Source organism: Musca autumnalis, unplaced genomic scaffold (genome assembly GCF_047663935.1).
Source record: "Musca autumnalis isolate F117 unplaced genomic scaffold, ASM4766393v1 scaffold_5, whole genome shotgun sequence".
Taxonomy (NCBI): domain Eukaryota; kingdom Metazoa; phylum Arthropoda; class Insecta; order Diptera; family Muscidae; genus Musca; species Musca autumnalis.
The window spans coordinates 19,366,628-19,389,451 of record NW_027412088.1 but is presented as its reverse complement, the minus strand read 5'-3'; the positions used below and the strand labels follow the sequence as shown (position 1 = coordinate 19,389,451).

General features: G+C 37.5%; 1 protein-coding gene across 4 annotated transcripts in view; it reads left to right on the top strand.

Annotated features, from left to right (window-relative positions):
• Positions 1-22,824, top strand: part of LOC141404837 (uncharacterized) — a 111,055-nt gene that overhangs the window by 65,972 nt on the left and 22,259 nt on the right. For all 4 annotated transcript variants that reach the window (XM_073988579.1, XM_073988577.1, XM_073988578.1 and 1 more), the window contains 9 exons: positions 5,788-5,925; positions 6,131-6,259; positions 6,364-6,538; positions 6,674-6,789; positions 7,095-7,203; positions 15,295-15,386; positions 19,450-19,670; positions 19,790-19,889; positions 19,992-20,134. In XM_073988579.1, the coding sequence (XP_073844680.1) occupies positions 5,788-5,925; positions 6,131-6,259; positions 6,364-6,538; positions 6,674-6,789; positions 7,095-7,203; positions 15,295-15,386; positions 19,450-19,670; positions 19,790-19,889; positions 19,992-20,134 (1,223 nt within the window). The remainder of the gene's footprint in view (positions 1-5,787; positions 5,926-6,130; positions 6,260-6,363; positions 6,539-6,673; positions 6,790-7,094; positions 7,204-15,294; positions 15,387-19,449; positions 19,671-19,789; positions 19,890-19,991; positions 20,135-22,824) is intronic.

The following is a 22,824-nucleotide window of genomic DNA, read 5'->3' as shown; positions in this document are numbered from 1 at the left end:
TTCAAGGACCACCCCAAAACTATAAACGTGGATTTTTTAAAGAATTTTTCAAGGACCACCCCAAAACTATAAACGTGGATTTTTTAAAGAATTTTTCAAGGACCACCCCAAAACTATAAACGTGGATTTTTTAAAGAATTTTTCAAGGACCACCCCAAAACTATAAACGTGGATTTTTTAAAGAATTTTTCAAGGACCACCCCAAAACTATAAACGTGGATTTTTTAAAGAATTTTTCAAGGACCACCCCAAAACTATAAACGTGGATTTTTTAAAGAATTTTTCAAGGACCACCCCAAAACTATAAACGTGGATTTTTTAAAGAATTTTTCAAGGACCACCCCAAAACTATAAACGTGGATTTTTTAAAGAATTTTTCAAGGACCACCCCAAAACTATAAACGTGGATTTTTTAAAGAATTTTTCAAGGACCACCCCAAAACTATAAACGTGGATTTTTTAAAGAATTTTTCAAGGACCACCCCAAAACTATAAACGTGGATTTTTTAAAGAATTTTTCAAGGACCACCCCAAAACTATAAACGTGGATTTTTTAAAGAATTTTTCAAGGACCACCCCAAAACTATAAACGTGGATTTTTTAAAGAATTTTTCAAGGACCACCCCAAAACTATAAACGTGGATTTTTTAAAGAATTTTTCAAGGACCACCCCAAAACTATAAACGTGGATTTTTTAAAGAATTTTTCAAGGACCACCCCAAAACTATAAACGTGGATTTTTTAAAGAATTTTTCAAGGACCACCCCAAAACTATAAACGTGGATTTTTTAAAGAATTTTTCAAGGACCACCCCAAAACTATAAACGTGGATTTTTTAAAGAATTTTTCAAGGACCACCCCAAAACTATAAACGTGGATTTTTTAAAGAATTTTTCAAGGACCACCCCAAAACTATAAACGTGGATTTTTTAAAGAATTTTTCAAGGACCACCCCAAAACTATAAACGTGGATTTTTTAAAGAATTTTTCAAGGACCACCCCAAAACTATAAACGTGGATTTTTTAAAGAATTTTTCAAGGACCACCCCAAAACTATAAACGTGGATTTTTTAAAGAATTTTTCAAGGACCACCCCAAAACTATAAACGTGGATTTTTTAAAGAATTTTTCAAGGACCACCCCAAAACTATAAACGTGGATTTTATAAAGAATTTTTCAAGGACCACCCCAAAACTATAAACGTGGATTTTTTAAAGAATTTTTCAAGGACCACCCCAAAACTATAAACGTGGATTTTTTAAAGAATTTTTCAAGGACCACCCCAAAACTATAAACGTGGATTTTTTAAAGAATTTTTCAAGGACCACCCCAAAACTATAAACGTGGATTTTTTAAAGAATTTTTCAAGGACCACCCCAAAACTATAAACGTGGATTTTTTAAAGAATTTTTCAAGGACCACCCCAAAACTATAAACGTGGATTTTTTAAAGAATTTTTCAAGGACCACCCCAAAACTATAAACGTGGATTTTTTAAAGAATTTTTCAAGGACCACCCCAAAACTATAAACGTGGATTTTTTAAAGAATTTTTCAAGGACCACCCCAAAACTATAAACGTGGATTTTTTAAAGAATTTTTCAAGGACCACCCCAAAACTATAAACGTGGATTTTTTAAAGAATTTTTCAAGGACCACCCCAAAACTATAAACGTGGATTTTTTAAAGAATTTTTCAAGGACCACCCCAAAACTATAAACGTGGATTTTTTAAAGAATTTTTCAAGGACCACCCCAAAACTATAAACGTGGATTTTTTAAAGAATTTTTCAAGGACCACCCCAAAACTATAAACGTGGATTTTTTAAAGAATTTTTCAAGGACCACCCCAAAACTATAAACGTGGATTTTTTAAAGAATTTTTCAAGGACCACCCCAAAACTATAAACGTGGATTTTTTAAAGAATTTTTCAAGGACCACCCCAAAACTATAAACGTGGATTTTTTAAAGAATTTTTCAAGGACCACCCCAAAACTATAAACGTGGATTTTTTTAAGAATTTTTCAAGGACCACCCCAAAACTATAAACGTGGATTTTTTAAAGAATTTTTCAAGGACCACCCCAAAACTATAAACGTGGATTTTTTAAAGAATTTTTCAAGGACCACCCCAAAACTATAAACGTGGATTTTTTAAAGAATTTTTCAAGGACCACCCCAAAACTATAAACGTGGATTTTTTAAAGAATTTTTCAAGGACCACCCCAAAACTATAAACGTGGATTTTTTAAAGAATTTTTCAAGGACCACCCCAAAACTATAAACGTGGATTTTTTAAAGAATTTTTCAAGGACCACCCTTAAATCTATAAACGTGGATTTTTTACAGAATTTTTCAAGGACCAGCCCAAAACTATAAACGTGGATTTTTTACAGAATTTTTCAAGGACCACCCCAAAACTATAAACGTGGATTTTTTACAGAATTTTTCAAGGACCACCCCAAAACTATAAACGTGGATTTTTTAAAGAATTTTTCAAGGACCACCCTTAAAACTATAAACGTGGATTTTTTAAAGAATTTTTCAAGGACCACCCTTAAAACTATAAACGTGGATTTTTTAAAGAATTTTTCAAGGACCACCCTTAAAACTATAAACGTGGATTTTTTAAAGAATTTTTCAAGGACCACTATAAACGTGGATTTTTTAAAGAATTTTTCAAGGACCACCCCAAAACTATAAACGTGGATTTTTTAAAGAATTTTTCAAGGACCACCCCAAAACTATAAACGTGGATTTTTTAAAGAATTTTTCAAGGACCACCCCAAAACTATAAACGTGGATTTTTTAAAGAATTTTTCAAGGACCACCCCAAAACTATAAACGTGGATTTTTTAAAGAATTTTTCAAGGACCACCACAGGACTATAAATGTGGATGTTCTACAGAAATTTTCAAGGACCACCACAAGACTATAAACGTGGATTTTTTTAAGAATTTTCAAGGACCGCAACAGGACAATAAAGGTGGATTTTTTAAAGAATTTTTCAAGGAGCACCGCAGGACTATAAACTTGAATTTTTAAAAGAATTTTTCAATGACCACCAGAGGACTATAAACTTTGATTTGTTAAAGAATTTTTCAAGGACCACCACAGGACTATAAACTTGGATTTTTTAAAGAATTGTTCAAGGACCACCACAAGACGAAAAACGTGGATTTTTTTAAAGAATTGTTCAAGGACCACCACAAGACGAAAAACGTGGATTTTTAAATATTTGTTGAAAGACCACCACAGGACTATAAACGTGGATTTTTAAATATTTTTTGTAAGACCACCACAGAAATATAAACGTGGATTTTTTTAAGAATTTTTCAGGACCACCACAGACTAAAAACGTGGATTTTTTTAAGAATTTTTCAGGACCACCACAGACTAAAAACGTGCATTTTTTAAAGCATTTTTCAACGACCACCCGAAAACTTTAAACGTGGATTTCTTAAAGAATTTTTCAACGACCACAAGGAAACTACAAACGAGGATTTCTAAAGATTTTTCAAAGACCACCACAGAATTATAAACGTGGATATTGTAAAGAATTTTTTCAAGGACCACCACGGGATTATAAACGTGGATGTTTTAAAGAATTTTTCAAGGACCACCACAGGATTATAAACGTGGATTTTTTAAAGAATTTTTCAAGGACCACCACAGGATTATAAACGTGGATTTTTTAAAGAATTTTTCAAGGATCAACACAGGACTATAAACGTGGATTTTTTAAAGAATTTTTCAAGGATCAACACAGGACTATAAACGTGGATTTTTTAAAGAATTTTTCAAGGATCAACACAGGACTATAAACGTGGATTTTTTAAAGAATTTTTCAAGGGTCAACACAGGACTATAAACGTGGATTTTTTTAAGAATTTTTCAAGGATCAACACAGGATTATAAACGTGGATTTTTTAAAAAAATTTTCAAGGATCAACACAGGATTATAAACGTGGATTTTTTTAAGAATTTTTTAAGGACCACCCCAGAACTATAAACGTGGATTTTTTAAAGAATTTTTCAAGGACCACCCCAAAACTATAAACGTGGATTTTTTAAAGAATTTTTTAAGGACCACCCGAAAACTATAAACGTGGATTTTTTAAAGAATTTTTCAGGGACCACCCCAAAATAATAACCGTGGATTTTTTAAAGAATTTTTCAAGGACCACCCCAAAACTATAAACGTGGATTTTTTAAAGAATTTTTTAAGGACCACCCCAAAACTATAAACGTGGATTTTTTAAAGAATTTTTCAGAGACCAACCCAAAACTATAAACGTGGATTTTTTAAAGAATTTTTCAAGGACCACCCCAAAACTATAAACGTGGATTTTTTAAAGAATTTTTCAAGGACCACCCCAAAACTATAAACGTGGATTTTTTAAAGAATTTTTCAAGGACCACCCCAAAACTATAAACGTGGATTTTTTAAAGAATTTTTCAAGGACCACCCCAAAACTATAAACGTGGATTTTTTAAAGAATTTTTCAAGGACCACCCCAAAACTATAAACGTGGATTTTTTAAAGAATTTTTCAAGGACCACCCCAAAACTATAAACGTGGATTTTTTAAAGAATTTTTCAAGGACCACCCCAAAACTATAAACGTGGATTTTTTAAAGAATTTTTCAAGGACCACCCCAAAACTATAAACGTGGATTTTTTAAAGAATTTTTCAAGGACCACCCCAAAACTATAAACGTGGATTTTTTAAAGAATTTTTCAAGGACCACCCCAAAACTATAAACGTGGATTTTTTAAAGAATTTTTCAAGGACCACCCCAAAACTATAAACGTGGATTTTTTAAAGAATTTTTCAAGGACCACCCCAAAACTATAAACGTGGATTTTTTAAAGAATTTTTCAAGGACCACCCCAAAACTATAAACGTGGATTTTTTAAAGAATTTTTCAAGGACCACCCCAAAACTATAAACGTGGATTTTTTAAAGAATTTTTCAAGGATCAACACAGGACTATAAACGTGGATTTTTTAAAGAATTTTTCAAGGATCAACACAGGACTATAAACGTGGATTTTTTAAAGAATTTTTCAAGGATCAACACAGGACTATAAACGTGGATTTTTTAAAGAATTTTTCAAGGATCAACACAGGACTATAAACGTGGATTTTTTAAAGAATTTTTCAAGTATCAACACAGGACTATAAACGTGGATTTTTAAAGAATTTTTCAAGGAGCAACACAGGACTATAAACGTGGATTTTTTAAAGAATTTTTCAAGGATCAACACAGGACTATAAACGTGGATTTTTTAAAGAATTTTTCAAGGATCAACACAGGACTATAAACGTGGATTTTTTAAAGAATTTTTCAAGGATCAACACAGGACTATAAACGTGGATTTTTTAAAGAATTTTTCAAGGATCAACACAGGACTATAAACGTGGATTTTTTAAAGAATTTTTCAAGGATCAACACAGGACTATAAACGTGGATTTTGTAAAGAATTTTTCAAGGATCAACACAGGACTATAAACGTGGATTTTTTAAAGAATTTTACAAGCAACAGTGCAGGACCATAGGCGCGCAAGTATTTGCATTCTATTAAATTCCAATTTTAATTGTCCCAGAAAAAAATGCATTCAAGTCTTTTGTCATTTCTGGTGTCCGGTTATAAAAAAAAGACACACATACTAACATACATCCATTTTTTTCTTTTGTTTTCATTATATCCTTTTGCCATTACGCCATTGTTTATTTGTCGATTGGTTGGTTATTTTGTTGGTTTTTTTTCTTTTATTTTCTTGCAGATATAAATATGCCGCGTTCCATTGCCGTTGAAGAAGGAAAAACATTAAACGTAAGCTGTGCCGCCAGCGGTAATCCGATGCCTCATGTTGAATGGCGACGAGATGACGGTCGAACGATTAATGTCCATGGCGTTGAGAGTAAGGATTTCGTGTTCATCTTCTTCTTTCTTATTCACATACAAATATAAAACGCAAAAATTTATGCAAAAGGATTTATAATGGCTGGGTTATTGTTTCCGTTCTTTTTTCTTCTTCTTTATTTTATGGTGCCTGCAATCTTCCTTCCTTTCTCCGGCTTGCCGTTGTTTGTGTGACTCTGGGCTCTTTATCGACAAAATGACAGTGTCATCTATAAGTGGTCCATATCTGAAATTCACCAATATTACCCGCCATCAAATGGCTTCGTATACATGCTATGCCGACAATGGCTTAGCGCCAGTGGCCAATGCAACATTTTTAATCGAAGTCCAATGTAAGTATTGCCTGATGATGATGATGATGAGATGGATGTCTATTTGAGGGAGATTAACAGAGGATGACCATTGCCTGTATGTTACGTTTCCTTTATTTCTACAGTTTCACCCATGATTTCGGTTTATCGACAAATGATTTATGCAGAATATGGACGTTCGGCCACATTGGAATGTATTGTGGAAGCATTTCCCGAGGCCATACTCTATTGGGAGAGGGCATACGATGGCAGTATATTGGATCGAGGTGACAAATATCGCATTGAAACTAATCCAGATGGGTATGTGAATAAATGCCATTTAAATGATGGCACCACCACCACCATTCACCATTGATGATGGTCGTCCGTCCATTACATTTCTTCTACAATACATTTTCTGTCTTCTTTTGCTTTTGCATCGGCATTTCTTTGCAGTTATCGGACAACAATGCGTCTCACCATTACCTCATTGCGTAAGGATGATTTTGGCTACTACCATTGTGTGGCAAGGAATGCCCTCAATACCACAATGGTTAATTTCGAAATTGCACGTAAGTCTCTGGGTTCGATTTAATGATTATTGATTGAAAATGATTGAATGAATGTAGGATTGACATGTACAAAATGCAAAAAAGAAAACATGAAATGGACGGAAAGGAAATATTAGTAAATGACTATTGACAGCCTGCCACCTAGGCTGAATGATAGATAGACGGCAAAATGACAGATAGGAGATGATAATATGTATGAAAGTGTGATGTTGGTGGATTCTTTCAATCATTTAGATATGGAAATATCTTTTGTGGAATTTAAAAAAAAACTAATATTGGAATTTTTGTTTTATTTCCTATTTTAGCTCAAGATCCTAACAGTGAAACACCCTATGTTGGCAAGGAAATGAAAACGTATGGTCAAAGACCACCAGAACAGGAATGTCCTGTATGCCCGGAGTGTCCAGAACAAAGGTAAGTTTTAATTAATACGGTCTAAAGCCTAAAGCCACCACAAGACTATAATCGTGAATTGTTTAAAGAATTTTACAAGGACTAGCCCAGGACAATATACATGGCTTTTTTAAAGAATTTTTCAGGGATCACCACAGGACTATAAACGTGGGTTTTTTTTGAATTTTTCAAGGATCACCACAGGATTAAAAACGTGTGGTTTTTAAAGAAATTTTCAAGGACCTCCACAGTGCTAAAACGTGGGTTTTTAAAGACATTTTAAAGGACCACATGAGGTCTATAAACGTGGGGTTTTTAAAGACATTTTAAAGGACCACATGAGGTCTATAAACGTGGGGTTTTAAATAAGTTTTAAAGGAAAACATCAGGTCTATTAACGTGGGTTTTTAAAGAATTTTAACGGACCAGTTCAGGATCATATACGATTTTTGAAGTACCAGTACAGCACTATAAATTTGGAATTTTAAGTAATTTTACGACAGTCAACATCAATTTTTCAAAGAATTTTACAAGGACCATCACAGGACTATAAACGTAATTCTTTAAGAAGTTTTTATGCGCCACCACTGGATATAAACGTGGATTTTTTCAGAAGTTATCAACGACCACCATAGGACTATAAACGTGGGGACCAATACGGAAATATAAATGAGGATTTTCTAAATAATTTTTGAGGACATGTGAGTAAATGTAGGTCTTAAAACGGGGACTTTCTAAAGAATTTTCAAGACACCAGTGGCCAGTGCATCCAGTGCCTAGAATGTCTATATGTGTCATCACCTTCGGATACCCTCTTTGGCGGCCGGTTCTTTGCATAGCAACATTTGACCAGTCACCTTACAAGTATGGGTTTTTGTATATTTTCACGATGGAAATGACACTATATCCTGACATGCCTGCTTCGAACTCTTTTGGTCATTGCCGGTATATAGAAGAACAATGGCCCATGGATCTGTTTACTTTGACATATCCTCTTTCATCATATGTCAGCTTCGGAGAAATGTAATGGATGAAAAGGATTGGTGCACTTTCGAGGCTGCACTGGTCTAAGCAGCCTCCAGTACTACTAAGGTAGGAGTTATGTCGCTGCTTGCTGGGCCAGAACTTGTCTTCAACTGTTTCATCAAGTTCTACATCGTCGGAATACGAGATATGTCTGCCCAGAACAACAAACGATACATCTCACACAGATCCTGCTGGTGTTCAGCGCCCCGAAAAAGCATAATTCATGCAGTCCAAACTCTATCTATCTTGCTTAAAGTGGACACTATTGAGCCATACATGGAATGTATGAAGGTAACAGTAAAGTGTGGAACTGTTGAAGTAGGGGTGCTTAATGTATACATTTCGCTCTGAAACCGCTCCTACGAAAATAAGTTCAGATTGCCAAAGATCGCCTGAAATCACCACTATGGCATCCGGTTTCGCTTATCGTCTCCATTAACTGACCACTGAACTTCACAGAGCTGTCCTTTCCCTCAAAAACACAGGTAGCTGATAAAATTTTTCGGGACAACATCACTGCGGCAACCGCTAGCTAAAGACTTGCTGGCCGAATATCCGAAATTAGATCAAATTTCCCAGCCAGAACGTTCGAAATTTAAGCTTGACGAGCTTCGTCGTGACCCTAGAGTCAGGGAGCTGACACTGAAAGTTAACAGGATGGTAGGTGAGCATAAGCGGAACAAGTCGTTAAATCATCTCAAGATTTGCAACATTGGAGCCAGAATAATTGAATTGTCGGCAACGGTTAAATCACTCTCGAACTCTGGAAAGAAGAAGAGTAGGACGTCAGTCTCGTTTGGGGACGTTAAGCTGACGCAAGTTATTTCAATCGACAGTTTGTCGAGTACTCCGGGAGTGACAGGTGAATAGAAGAGTACTACGTCCTGTCTAGACTGAACCACCACAATTTACAATAGATGATGTTGCGAATGTCATCAGGAACGCTAAATCATCCAAAGCGGTGTGCCCAGATGGAATCTCCATGGTAATGCTGAAACAGATGGATGTGCCGGGAGTCAAGTATCTCACTAAAGTTCTCAACATGTCGCTAAAGATCCATATCGTTTCCGAAGTCTGGAATTTGACAGGGTAGTCCCGAGACTGATGTCGGGCAAGGATGTCAGCAAAGGAGAATCGTACAGACCGATTTCGCTTTTGTCATCCGTAGCAAAGACCCATTGAGGCTTCAGTCTCCCCCAGTGTCAGGAATAGCTATCTAGTTGCCAGAAATAGCTGTCATCAGCATCGGTACCGTAAGCAGCACAGTATAACAACAGTGCTTTACGCCATCTCTACATATATTAGTCGAGGACTCAACCAGAACAAGCCGTGTGATAAAACAAATATCGTGGCGTTTGACTTATCAAAAGCTTTTGATATTGTTAAGCAAGGTGGGGTGATATATACTGGGTGTCGCAACTAGAACGTTTTTTTTTTTGGTGTCCCAACTAAAACGCAATTTTTAAATTTGGCGCCATTCGAAGTGTCATTGTTTGACATTTGAACAATTGTTCCATACATAACCTCATTCTGTCTACTTACGATAATAAAGTTTCACGATTTTTTTAAATATCTGTGTTTTATTTAAAATTTAAAAATTGCGTTCTAGTTGGGACGAATATCTCCCATCTATTAAAGCTGAGGAGCCTAAGCTGCCACGACAATACAAACTAACTTCAGTAAATCTGTGGTTGCATCCCATCCCAGTCGGCTTTGCCGATAGAAATATGCCCTCACTGTATGTGAATCGTAGCTTTCATCTACGGACAAATCGAATGTACTTAGGGTCTTTTCAAAATTTTGTGGACCTTTTTGGACATTTGAACCTGCCGGCACAAATGTGGATTAGTTCAAGTTTAAAAGCTTTGAGGAGAAAGTACTTAAAGGAATAGACCGACGTAGTCTATTATGGAAGTGGATCTTATTTTGGGATTCATATCTTTTCGAAATATATCGCGCCCACTAGTCATTTGTGTTGATGATCCACATTACTTTTGGACCAGTATGCCAGGAAGCCTGGACTTGTCCCCGGAAAACATAATAACGCTTTAAACAGGACCACAACGAACAGCATCGGTATACATTTCGTATGGATCTTCGAACAGACCCTAAACAGCACATAGACACAGATGTTGAACTTTTGTGGGGGAGGTACCCTAAGGAGAGGAACGATATGGGCCATTTTAGAAGTTAAACTAAATTTGGAAAAATATTAGGAGATCCAAAGTTTGGACCAAATTGGCTTCTTCGTTCAAGAAATATCGAGCATACCATTTTAGTGACATTTTTTAAATATTGGGGGAAGTACCGGAAGTTGTGGACTGGTATTGCCCATCTTCGAACTGAAAATAAGTTTGGACACAATATGACGAAGGCCAAATTTTTAGACCAAATCGGTTGATCAGCTCGAGAGTTATAGTGGTCTCCAGCCACTACATATGAGGCCAGAGGGGACTTTTACACCTGACGGGCTGTTTTCTCAAGAAATATGGACTTGCCCCTGAAAAAACGTTTACCGTCGTAATTAAGGTAGCGAATGCAGGAAGTATGTACTTGCCCATAATGAAACTTGTACCGTCGTATGGGGACAGTGAATACAAGTTGTTACAATAAAAAGCGATTCGAGAGCAGGCTCTAAACTGAACATTTCCGAAATTTTGTGTGGGAGGTACCTGAAGGAGTGGACCAATTGAGTCCATATTGGACTGGTAGACATTTCACAATGTACAAAGTGTAGACCAAATCGGTTGCTCTCTTTAAAAGTTACCGTGCGCACAAATTTTCCGAACATTTTCGAACTTTTGTGGGGGAGGTACCGAACTTAAACTAAGTTTGGACAAAATATTACGAAAGCCAAATTTTGGACCGAATCGATTGATCCGTTAGAGAGTTATCGTGCGCTCTAGCCAGCCAGACAGACCGACGGACATTGCTAAATCAACTCCAAATTGCCTGAAACGGATTTCGTCCAACATACTTGGAGTCTAAAACCATTATTTCGTTGAGGCACATTTGGCCCATATGAAAGTGTGTATACCCTCGTTGGCATAAATGATGAGGGTATAAACAACCACATTCCTAATATTGGAGATAGATCCAGATCCAGATTAAGCATAAGAAATAAGCTTGGATAGCATTCACAGGTAGTTCAAAGATATAGTGTGAACGGCCACTCCCACCCCTGCTAAAGCGAGTGATTTTAGTCCAAATAAGATTGCAACTCGATACCCAACACATGCCTGAATATGGACTGCTACCGCGCGATATGCTGCATCTGTTTAAGGGAACTGTATATGTCCCGATTGTTTACGTACGCAGCCATTCCGAGTCGAAGACTTGTTTAATATGGACACAGAGGAATTGGAACTAGTGTTGGGAAATCTCGTTCATTGAGCGGATCGATCTTTTTCATTCCGTTCACCAAAAAGATCCGGATCTTTCACTTCGTTCTTTGGCTCTTTTTCGTTCAAACGAAACGATATGAGCCACTTTGTGTGTGCGAAAATTTGTGATGCTAGCGCTGACGCAGTTTGTATGAGTTTGTCTGTGTGCAAAAAATGGTGGTGGTTGCTGTTTTGAATATGAACGAAAGAAGCAAAAAGAAACAGAGAGATGAGATGAACCGTATGAGCCATTGATTTACTGAACGATTGTAGCTAACTGAATCATTGATTGTTTTGCGTGTGCAAATTTGGAGTCGATTGCGTGAGTTTGTTTGTAAAACTAATTAAAATCATAAGTTTTACATAATAGCATATCAACTCTATCTAATTATAACGTTTGTAAATGAAAGGCCAAATAAATTAAATGGTAAATCTTTGTAAAACAAAAGGTGATGGTTCTGCTGCTAATTTTGTAAGCAGCAATGTCTTGGCCATCAGGGATCTAAATGAACGATATAAAAGAATGTGCTGGATACGGATCCGTTCCACTGTGGTTTAGCTTGTATGGGAGAGAGCGACAAAAATATTTCTAATCAAGATATCGATCTGAAAATTTTACAGTAAACTCGTAGTGACTAGAAGATAATTTTCCCCCAAAAATCGTCAGGATTGGTCCACTTTTAGGTATAGACCCCTCATAACGGTACTTCCAGTTTTTTATTAATTTCAAGATTTTGTCTATATTTTCAGTGTGAATTCGCTGTAATTTGACATTTTGTGTGTTTTTGGTAGTATTAAACATCTTGCGTAGGTCCATGGTCGATAGAGGTCCATGTTTTGGTATATCCCCCATATAGACGTACCTCCCGTTTTTTATAATTTCACGTTTTTTGTCATAATTTCCAACTGAATGTGCTGCTTTTTAACATTCCTAGTTTATAATTTGTATCAAACATTCTTGCCAAAATTCATCAATATATGTCCACATTTTGGTATAGTCCTATATCATGTTAACTCCCGATATTTGGCATATTTAAGTATTTGGCCTAAAATTTTTTACAAAAACATGACATTTTATGAATTTTATTCTTGACAAGGATTAACTGGTAACAACAACAATGTGAGGCACAGAATATTCATACTAGGAGGGTTAACATATGGTCCAAGGGTGTACCAGATCATATTAGATGTAAACAATGTCCTATAGGTCTCAACCAGGGAATATCTGGAAACTAAGATGTTTTATGAGACTTTTAGTTCGTGAGGATGGGTTGGCATCTATTACAATAAATACTAGCTACAGGATATATCGATTAGGAGAGTTCCCAGATCGACTAAAATGTACCAGGATATATAAACAGTAAACAAGACCACACAGGTGGTCCTGCTTGCCAATTTAGCCATACTATGTTGTTTAGATCTCTGTGTGGAGCTTAAATCTACTGCAGGACTTCCCGGTTATACTTTCAACGGCAGATAATTCTTGAAGTGGCATGTATGTTTCAAAAATAATGGTGTCTTTTATAGCGATAGTGTATACGATCTTACAACTTAGAGAAATCATATCCCGTAACATCCACCTGAAGGTTTGTTATAATTTCTTCATGGCATTGACAAAGTGTTTTGAACACCATATTTCAAAACATACACATGTGAAAACACAAATTCATACAGTAATCCTAAAAACATAATTTTTTATATAAAATATCGAAACAAAATGCAAAACACCAACACCGATTGCTTGAAAACACCCAAAAATCCCATACTAAACATTCACAAAACTCCGAGTTTACTCAGTGTAATGCAAACTGAATACAGCTCGGCAACTTTCGGCAGACGAGATAATTTTTTTCTAATTCTGGACACTTCCACGAAAATTTAAGTAAAAATAACGTGAGGATCCGCGAGGATCCAAGTTACTAAAAGTCTATTTCTTTTCACAATACCAAATAAAAAACACTCACAAAAATACATTTTAAAAGATATCAATTTTACTACAAAATAAAGATACAAATTTATGATGTTATCAATTAAAAACAATAACAATACCATTAACTTTAACTTCCATTTCTTACTATAGTAATTTTACACATTACTTTTTTGTGATATCACTTGTAACTTGTCACTACGTTAATGGGAATTTCAATGTCTCAATTTCTATAAATGGAAATGCTCACTTCTGTGGCTCTGCTTTAGCAAGTACCGTTAGAAGTTGTAAAAAGAAAGCCGGAATACTAAAATTTGATGTGTCTACGATAGATTTGAATAGTTACAATCATAATTAGTAGACATCGATTTTGGTATTTTTGTCGCGGGCTGGGACCACAGTGCGTTCGTTCCTTTCACGGAGTCGTTCTTTTGAACCGGTTCGTTCAAGAACGACACACGTCTAATTGGAACCAGATAATAAAACGAACATTTTTGCATTGCTACAACAAGCCCCCTACACAAAAATTCTAAATGTTCGCTTAAGTGAAGACGTAGGGCTATTAGAGGATCATTTTGAAATTTTTAACGAAGCTGTTATTTGTGGCCCTGTTTACAACGATATAAAGTCCATTATTCCTGACAATGGTTCAAAATCTGTAAAATATCCTGCGGTTACCACTTTAGTTCGGCTGGTTGCCACGATATGTAGCGAAAGGACTGACTGATATTGGTCCAACCCATAAACATCATTAGAATTCTCCCAAATTAAATCAAGTTCCATGTTCTTCCCTTAGAAAAATTTAAAATTTTCGCAAAAATACAGTTTAAGGTTTTTGAAATAATTGCTTTCGGAAAGCTCAAATAAAATCTATGGGTGAGCAACTAAAATGGCTGGAGGACACCATAATTACCAACAGAAGTTTAACACATTTGCGATTTAATTCAGTTTAAGGAGGCACACCCGGTTGTAGTAGTTGAAGTAGTTGAAAACAAAAGTTTTCCAACTTATTTCTATAGAAACAAATTTGAATCAAATAAGGTTTTTCATTCCCCTTTAATCCTTTCAAATCTATCAAATAAATCCAAAATAATTTATTCGTGGATTAGTTATTTAAATAACATTGTGTCTATTCTTTAATCTCCTTTTGCAAAATATCGAATAATATCATATAATTAAGAATTCAAAGTTTCACAGCAATTTAAATTCAAGAAATTTACCCAGCCAAGTATCCCTCGCACTTAGCCGGCTGACCTAGTTGTTGCTGAAGAAACTATTAACAGAAACACATTAATTCAATTAATACTTCTGACAGCGTTTTCGTTTATTATTACCACCAGCCGAGACGAACGATGGTGTTTTTGTGGTTGTGTTTCATTTTTGGCTTAAACTTTGGCAATCAATTGGCAAATAAAAGAAAATCTATGACCAAAGAAGAGAAAGGAAAAAAAATTATGGTTCAGACGTTCATAAGTATAGCACTTTGTGTGTTTCTGGGCCGTTAATGCAGTGACGTAGATGAGGGGATGGTGTGTATGATGGCTCAAGTCTTTCCTAGATTCATTATGGTCTTTCAAGAATTTGTGTTTCAGTTGAGATTTTTTAGAAACTGTTAGGCAAGAATTTGTGGTTGTGGAAACTCGCATGTCACTGAGTTTAGCCACGCCATTGTTCTCATATCAAGTACACTCACCCATACATACATTCATATTTAGTCCAGCTGTCATGATAATGTATTAATGTTTGTGTTTTTTTTTTTTGTTGCTCTCTTTGCAGTTTATATCAATGTAAGGATTCGATTAATTCCAATTTCGAAATTCAACCAGTTGGAAACGATAGCTATCCTGGCCTGCCTCGACGCAAAAAGAGTAAGTATGATTTGGCAAATCGAAATATCCCTTTTTCACCATTAACACCCAAAGAAGATGCAGAAGAAGCAGTTGTACCCACAAATGTGTTTGTGTTTGCCAGTTTACGTTTGTATGTGTGTGCTGCCAGAATGTCTCTGTGATTGCAAAATCCCTGGGCAAAGATGTCATAAAACACAGAAAACTTTTAATTGAATTCTAAGCCTACCGACAAAGAAAACCTACTTTGCTGCTTCAGGGTTCGTTATGTGACTTCTGCAAACAACTGTGGCGTCATTATCCTTTAACACAAGCATCGTCATCAGCAGCAGCAGCATCATCGTCAGCAACATCCAAACGCCCATAGACTTGGAGATATTAGAACCTAACGTGCCACTAATTAGGTTTAGAGATTTTAATAAACTGTTATCTCAGTATATGCGGCATACGAACTGTGAACTGCAAATGAAGGTTATTGCTTTCAATTTTAACATATGAGACAATCCATGGAGAATGGGGGGTATTTATTTTCTTTATTCCATGGAAAATAACAAAACTTTTTCAAGAATAGTTTATCGGAGGGTTCAGTTTCAGATGTTAAACATCATGAACCCTTACTGTGAGAGAATGTAGTTGATAAACTAGCTCAAATTTTCGGTTAAGTTTATCAGTGTCCAAACTCAGAAAAGACCCATAGTATTTCAATTTATAGTACACTTCTAGGAGTCCTTCTATTCTATAGAAGACCCCTACGGAGGTATTCTATTCTATAGAGGACCCCTACGGAGGCCGCATATTTTATAGACGAACACTACGGATGCCTTGTATTCTATATAAGACCCCTACGGAGGTCTTCTATTCTACTGAAGACCCCAACAGAAATCTTTTATTCTATGGAAGACCTTTACGTAGGTCTTCTATTCTATAAAAGACCTTTACGGAGGTCTTCTATTCTATAGAGGACCCCTACGGAGGTCTTCTATTCTATAGAGGACCCTTACAGAGTTCTTCTATTCTATAGAAGACCCCTACGGAGGTCTTCTTTTCTATAGAGGACCCCTACGGAGGTCTTCTATTCTATAGAGGACCCCTACAGAGGTCTTCTATTCTATAGAGGACCCATACAGAGGTCTTCTATTCTATAAAGGACCCCTACGGGGGTCTTCTATTCTATAGAGGACCTCTACGGAGGTCTTCTATTCTATAGAGGACCCCTAAGAAGGTCTTCTATTCTATAGAGGACCCCTAAGGAGGTCTTCTATTCTATAGAAGATACCTACGGAGGTCTTCTATTCTATAGAAGATACCTACGGAGGTCTCCCATTCTATAGAAGATACCTACGGAGGTCTTCTATTCTATAGAGGACCCCTACGGAGGTCTTCAATTCTATAGAGGACCCCTACGGAGGTCTTCTATTCTATAGAGGACCCCTACGGAGGTCTTCTTTTCTATAGAAGACACCTACGCAGGTCTTCTTTTCTATAGAAGACCAATACGGATGCCTTCTATTCTATAGAAGACCCCTACGGAGGTCTTCTATTCTATAGAGGACCCCTACGGAGGTCTTATATTCTATAGAGGACCCCTACGGAGGTATTCTATTCTATAGAAGACCCCTACGGAGGTCTTTTATTTTATAGAAGATCCCTACGGATTTCTTCTATTCTATAGAGGACCCCTTAGGAGGCCTTCTATTCTATAGAGGACACCTACGGAGGTCTTCTATTCTATAGAGGACCCCTACGGAGGTGTTTTATTCTATGGAGGACTCCTACGTAGGTCTTCTATTCTATAGAGGACTCCTACGTAGGTCTTCTATTCTATAGAGGACCCCTACGGAGGTCTTCTATTTTATAGAAGATCCCTACAGAGGTCTTCTATTTTATAGAAGACCCCTACGGAGGTCTTCTATTCTATAGAGGACCCCTTCGGAGGCCTTCTATTCTATAGAGGACACCTACGGAGGTCTTCTATTCTATAGAGGACCCCTACGGAGGTGTTTTATTCTATGGAGGACCGCTACGGAGGTCTTCCATTCTATAGAGGACCCCTACGGAGGTCTTCTATTCTATAGAGGACCCCTACGGAGGTCTTTTGTTCTGAAGAGGACCCCTACAGAGGACCCCTACAGAGGTCTTCTAATCTATAGAGGACCCCTACGGAGGTCTTCTATTCTATAGAGGACCCCTACGGAGGTCTTCAATTCTATAGAAGACCCCTACGGAGGTCTTCTATTCTATAGAGGACCCCTACGGAGGTCTTCTTTTCTATAGAAGACACCTACGTAGGTCTTCTTTTCTATAGAAGGTCACTGCGGAGGTCTCCCATTCTATAGAGGACCAATACGGAGGTCTTCTATTCTATAGAGGACCCCTACGGAGGCATACTATTCAATAGAGGACCCCAACGGGGGTCTTCTTTTCAATAGAGGACCCGTTCGAAGGTCTTCTATTCTATAGAGGACTCCTACGGAGGTCTTCTATTCTATAGAGGACCCCAACGGAGACCTTCTATTCTATAGAAGATCCCTACGGAGGCCTCCCATTCTATAGAAGAACCTTACGGAGGTCTTCTATTCTATAGAGGACCCATACGGAGGTCTTCTATTCTATAGAGGACCCTTACGGAGTTCTTCTGTTCTATAGAATACCTCTACGGAGGTATTCTATTCTATAGAGGTCCTATACGGAGGTCTTCTATTCTATAGAGGACCTATACGGAGGTCTTCTATTCTATAGAGGACCCCTACGGAGGTCTTCTTTTCTATAGAAGACACCTACGTAGGTCTTCTTTTCTATAGAAGGTCACTGCGGAGGTCTCCCATTCTATAGAGGACCAATACGGAGGTCTTCTATTCTATAGAGGACCCCTACGGAGGCATACTATTCAATAGAGGACCCCAACGGGGGTCTTCTTTTCAATAGAGGACCCGTTCGAAGGTCTTCTATTCTATAGAGGACTCCTACGGAGGTCTTCTATTCTATAGAGGACCCCTACGGAGACCTTCTATTCTATAGAAGATCCCTACGGAGGCCTCCCATTCTATAGAAGAACCTTACGGAGGTCTTCTATTCTATAGAGGACCCATACGGAGGTCTTCTATTCTATAGAGGACCCTTACGGAGTTCTTCTGTTCTATAGAATACCCCTACGGAGGTATTCTATTCTATAGAGGTCCTATACGGAGGTCTTCTATTCTATAGAGGACCTATACGGAGGTCTTATATTCTATAGAGGACCCCTACAGAGGTCTTCTATTCTATAGAGGACACCCTAGGAGGTCTTCTATTCTATAGAGGACCCCTACGGAGGTCTTCTATTCTATAGAGGACCCCTACGAATGTCTTTTATTCTATAAAGGACCCCGACGGGGTCTTCTATTCTATAGAAGACCTCTACGGGGTCTTCTATTCTATAGAAGACCTCTACGGAGGTTTCCTATTCTATAGAAGACCACATACGAGGGCCTTTCATTTTATAGAAGACCACTACGGATGCCTTCTATTCTACAGAAGATTCCTACGGAAACCTTCTATTCTATAGAAGACCCCTTCGGAGACTTTTTATTCTATATTTTATAGCAGAACTCTTTGAGACACTTCTATTCTATACAAAACCGCTACAGAGACCTTCTTTTCTATAGAAGACCCCCTATGGACCCTATGGAGACCTTGTATTCTATAGAAGACATCTACGGAGTCTTTCTATTCTATAGAAGACCTCTACGGATGTGATATAATCTACAGAAGACCTTTAGGGAGGCCTTCTGTTCTATAGAAGACCACGACGGAGTAAGTCTATTCGATAGAAAACCCCTACGAGGTCCTTTTATTCTATAGAAGACCCCTACAAAGGTCTTCTTCCCCATAGAACGCTCTTATTGAGCTTCTCTATTTCACAGAACATTCCTATAGAAGTCTTCTATTCCATAGATGACTCCTATTGAATTCACATTGTGTGTTTGGTGTACAAAATATGACAAGTCAATTTGACCTGATTTTCCCTAACAAAACCTTAACAAATCTCCTACAAAATGACTCTAATCCATTCGACACTTCAACCTTTCCTCATTTCTCTAATTAGGTTGCATTCTGTATGCGGTGGGCAAACCTGTTTTCCACAAAAGTGTTTCCGAACAGCATGGTTCGTGGCTTAAAGATCCGGCAGCCAAGGATATTGACCGCGAGAAAACATTTGTAACCCATGAAAAGGAGAACAACAAATTGTACGAGTTCACATCGAAGAAGGCCTATCGCATAACATCGGTGGCACATCGTTCGCATGACATACCTCATGGATTCCATGTAAGTGTTGCATCGGCTGATGTACTAATTGCAAATATCAATGACCATGGATGGAATTGAATTTATTGCTTCCGTTTTCTTTTTCTTTTCTCTTCTTCTTGTTCCTTTGTTCGTTACAGGGAAATGCCAATGTGGTCTATAATGGTTCATTCTATTATCACATGTTGAATTCCAGCAAAGTTGCCAAATATAATTTGTATAGTAAAGGAGATTTTAGAAGTAAGTAAAAAGGTGGGGCAAGGGAGGGAGGAAGAGGAGGATTAGTGGGTTCCCTAAAAACATGCTTTTTAATAATTTCCTTTTTCCCCCTTTTAATTGCAGCGGTTACCTTACCTGGTGCCGGCTATGAACCTGGCCATAAATTGTATTCAACGGCTTACAATTACATGGACTTTAATGTGGATGAGGTCGGCTTGTGGGTAATTTACAGTGGCAAAGATTCCAGTAATACTCTGGTGGCAAAGGTAAGATGAGAATAACGATTGTGATTTGAAGTATTACGTTGGGTTTTATTTCAATGGACAGGCAGTGGTGTGGAGTGGGCGTGCTGGAGGATGTAAAGATTATTCATGAAAATTACTGCTTACATGATTCGTTTCCTTGTAATTTCAACACACAGTGTAACGAAATGAATGTGCTTGCACACACACAAACAGACACAAACACACTCAGAGATGTACAACAAAGATTTTCTGCATAGTTTGATGTTGAATGAATGTTATGTTGGTCAATAGCTTCATAAGGCTTTACAATACGGGGCTGTGGCAGTGGTCGTACAAATGTTAAAATTCAGTTAACATAGTTTTTGTCAGAAAATCAGACATCGTTCGTATTCGAGTGCATTGCTCTTAAAAGTAGACCATAAATTCAACATGTTGCTAAACGAGAGTCGTTTGCAAAGTGAGTTTGGAATTATAAGTAAAAAAGAATCAGTCGACTCCTGCAGTTAAAACCTGGACTTAATTGCACTATTGTGCAAGAGGCCTATGAAGTAGTGACCATATCTTAGCAAGTATGGGATATCCCAAGAAAAAACCATAGACCGTTGAAGTCTGATTCACAAGGACTACCACATATTAAAATATTAACACGAAGAAGTGATATTAAACTGGAGTTAGGAGCAAGCTTCGTAAACTTTTGTGGAGAATGCAACAATGATAATAGTCAAAAATAACCCGTCTAGGAACTTGGTTTACTTTTGGGAACCACTTCTTTCGATATTAACCGTGCCCACATGGACTTGTCTATGAAAAAAATATATTGTTATATCAGGACCAGAATGACAACCTTTGGTTGGAATTTCAAACCTATCTTCAAACAGCCATTAAACTGCACTAATGTGAAAATTTTGAGGCTTTGTAAAGGTAGATGTAGATGGACATTTGTTTGAAGGAGGAATACTGAATGAATGTTTGACAGCTGTGGAATTTGTGCAAAGTTTTGGACAATTCGCCGGTGGTTATGAAATTAAGTGGTTGCGACGATTTATAAATAATCCGTAATTTGATGCTTCGATGAATGTGAAGATTAGATGGATTAGCCTCCGACTTACCGTAAACCCATAGCCAAACACATGTATTTCTCCTTGCCATCTCAAATACCGAATACAGCTTATGGAGATGTCGTGACGTCTATCCCCTTTTCAATGTAAAAATTCAACTAAAAATTGCATCTAAATAAGTCGTACGAGGGGTACTAAAAAACCTTCTGACCTAGGCAACACGCAGTGGCACCAGGCGTCATTTGACTTTTTTTGGAAAGTTTGATAGTTTTTAGCCTAAGCGTACATACGACCATGTGTTCGGTTGTTAACAGTGACTTGAAGAAATCACTTTGCAAAAAAAATGGAATTTACTTGTGAACATTTTCGTCCGATCATTTTACACAAATTTCGAGGTGGATAATCACGGGAAGAGTGCAAATCAAATTAAATCTTTGTATGTCTATAAATTGCCATCCTATAGCATTATGAAAAACTGGTTTAATGAATTCAATCGGGGCCGACACTCGCCAAAAACCGAAGTTCGTGAGGGTCGTCCAAAAGCAACCTTTGTGTCGGAAAAAAAGTATGCCATGCGTGAACGGATAATGCAAGATCGTCATGTTAATTACCATAAGATAGAGACAACCTTGAACATTTATTCCACCAAATAACATTTGATATTGCATGAAGATATGGCCGCACAAGTGGATTTTTCTCGTTAGATCCGGCAAAATTGGACAATCGCTCGAAAAAAGACAATTTCTCTGGATTGGTGCAGAGAAATTGTGAATAAAAACTATCGCGGTTCTTCAAACGACGTTTATAAGATCTTCACAGACGACGAATCTTGGATCTATGCTTAGAAGTACGAAACAAAACAGCAATCGACCGGGAGGGGGGGGGGGGTCTTCGAAAGCGAGCCCTATCCAACAAAAGTTGTTCATGAAAGAAGCACTTCAAAGCAAATGGTCGCCAGTTTCTTCGGCAAAACTGACCGTGTGCCGACTATATGGCTTGGGAAATGTAAGACGGTTAATTCTGAGTGTTTCACTATAATTTGTTCGCCTGAAGTCTCCCGAGGAACTCCAAAAACGAACAAGAGAAGACAAATCGTTCTGCGTCATGACAATGCGAGCTCTCACACACCGATTCAAACCAGCGCCTGTTTGACCGGGAAAACGTGGAATTTATGGGTTATGCGCCGTACATCCCTAACTGGGGATCCAGTTACTTCACCTGATTCCAGCACATCAAGGAAAAAAGGCGCGGTCAACGATTTTCGTCGCCAGTAGATGCTGTAAAAGCGTTCAAAAGCCATGTTTTGGAGGTATCTCCATCAAGCCACTGTAAACAAAATAACACATGGTCGTATGTCAAACTGTCCTGAATACGCTAAGGTTAAAACTTTCCAAAAAATGTCAAATGACTCTTGGCGACACTGCGTGTTTCCTAGGCCAGAAGGTTTTTTAGCGCCCCTCGTATCAGTATTGCCGATACTTATACGCCACCATAGCATACACTTTGAAATCATCGTGAACTCGGCTTTTGGATGTACATGACCGGCAAAACAATGAATTCAAGATCGGGAACACGATGTATTCAGCGTTCGGCTGTTGATGATCGGAAACACGATGTTAGTTAGTTATCGGTTTTTGCTGGTTTCTACATACG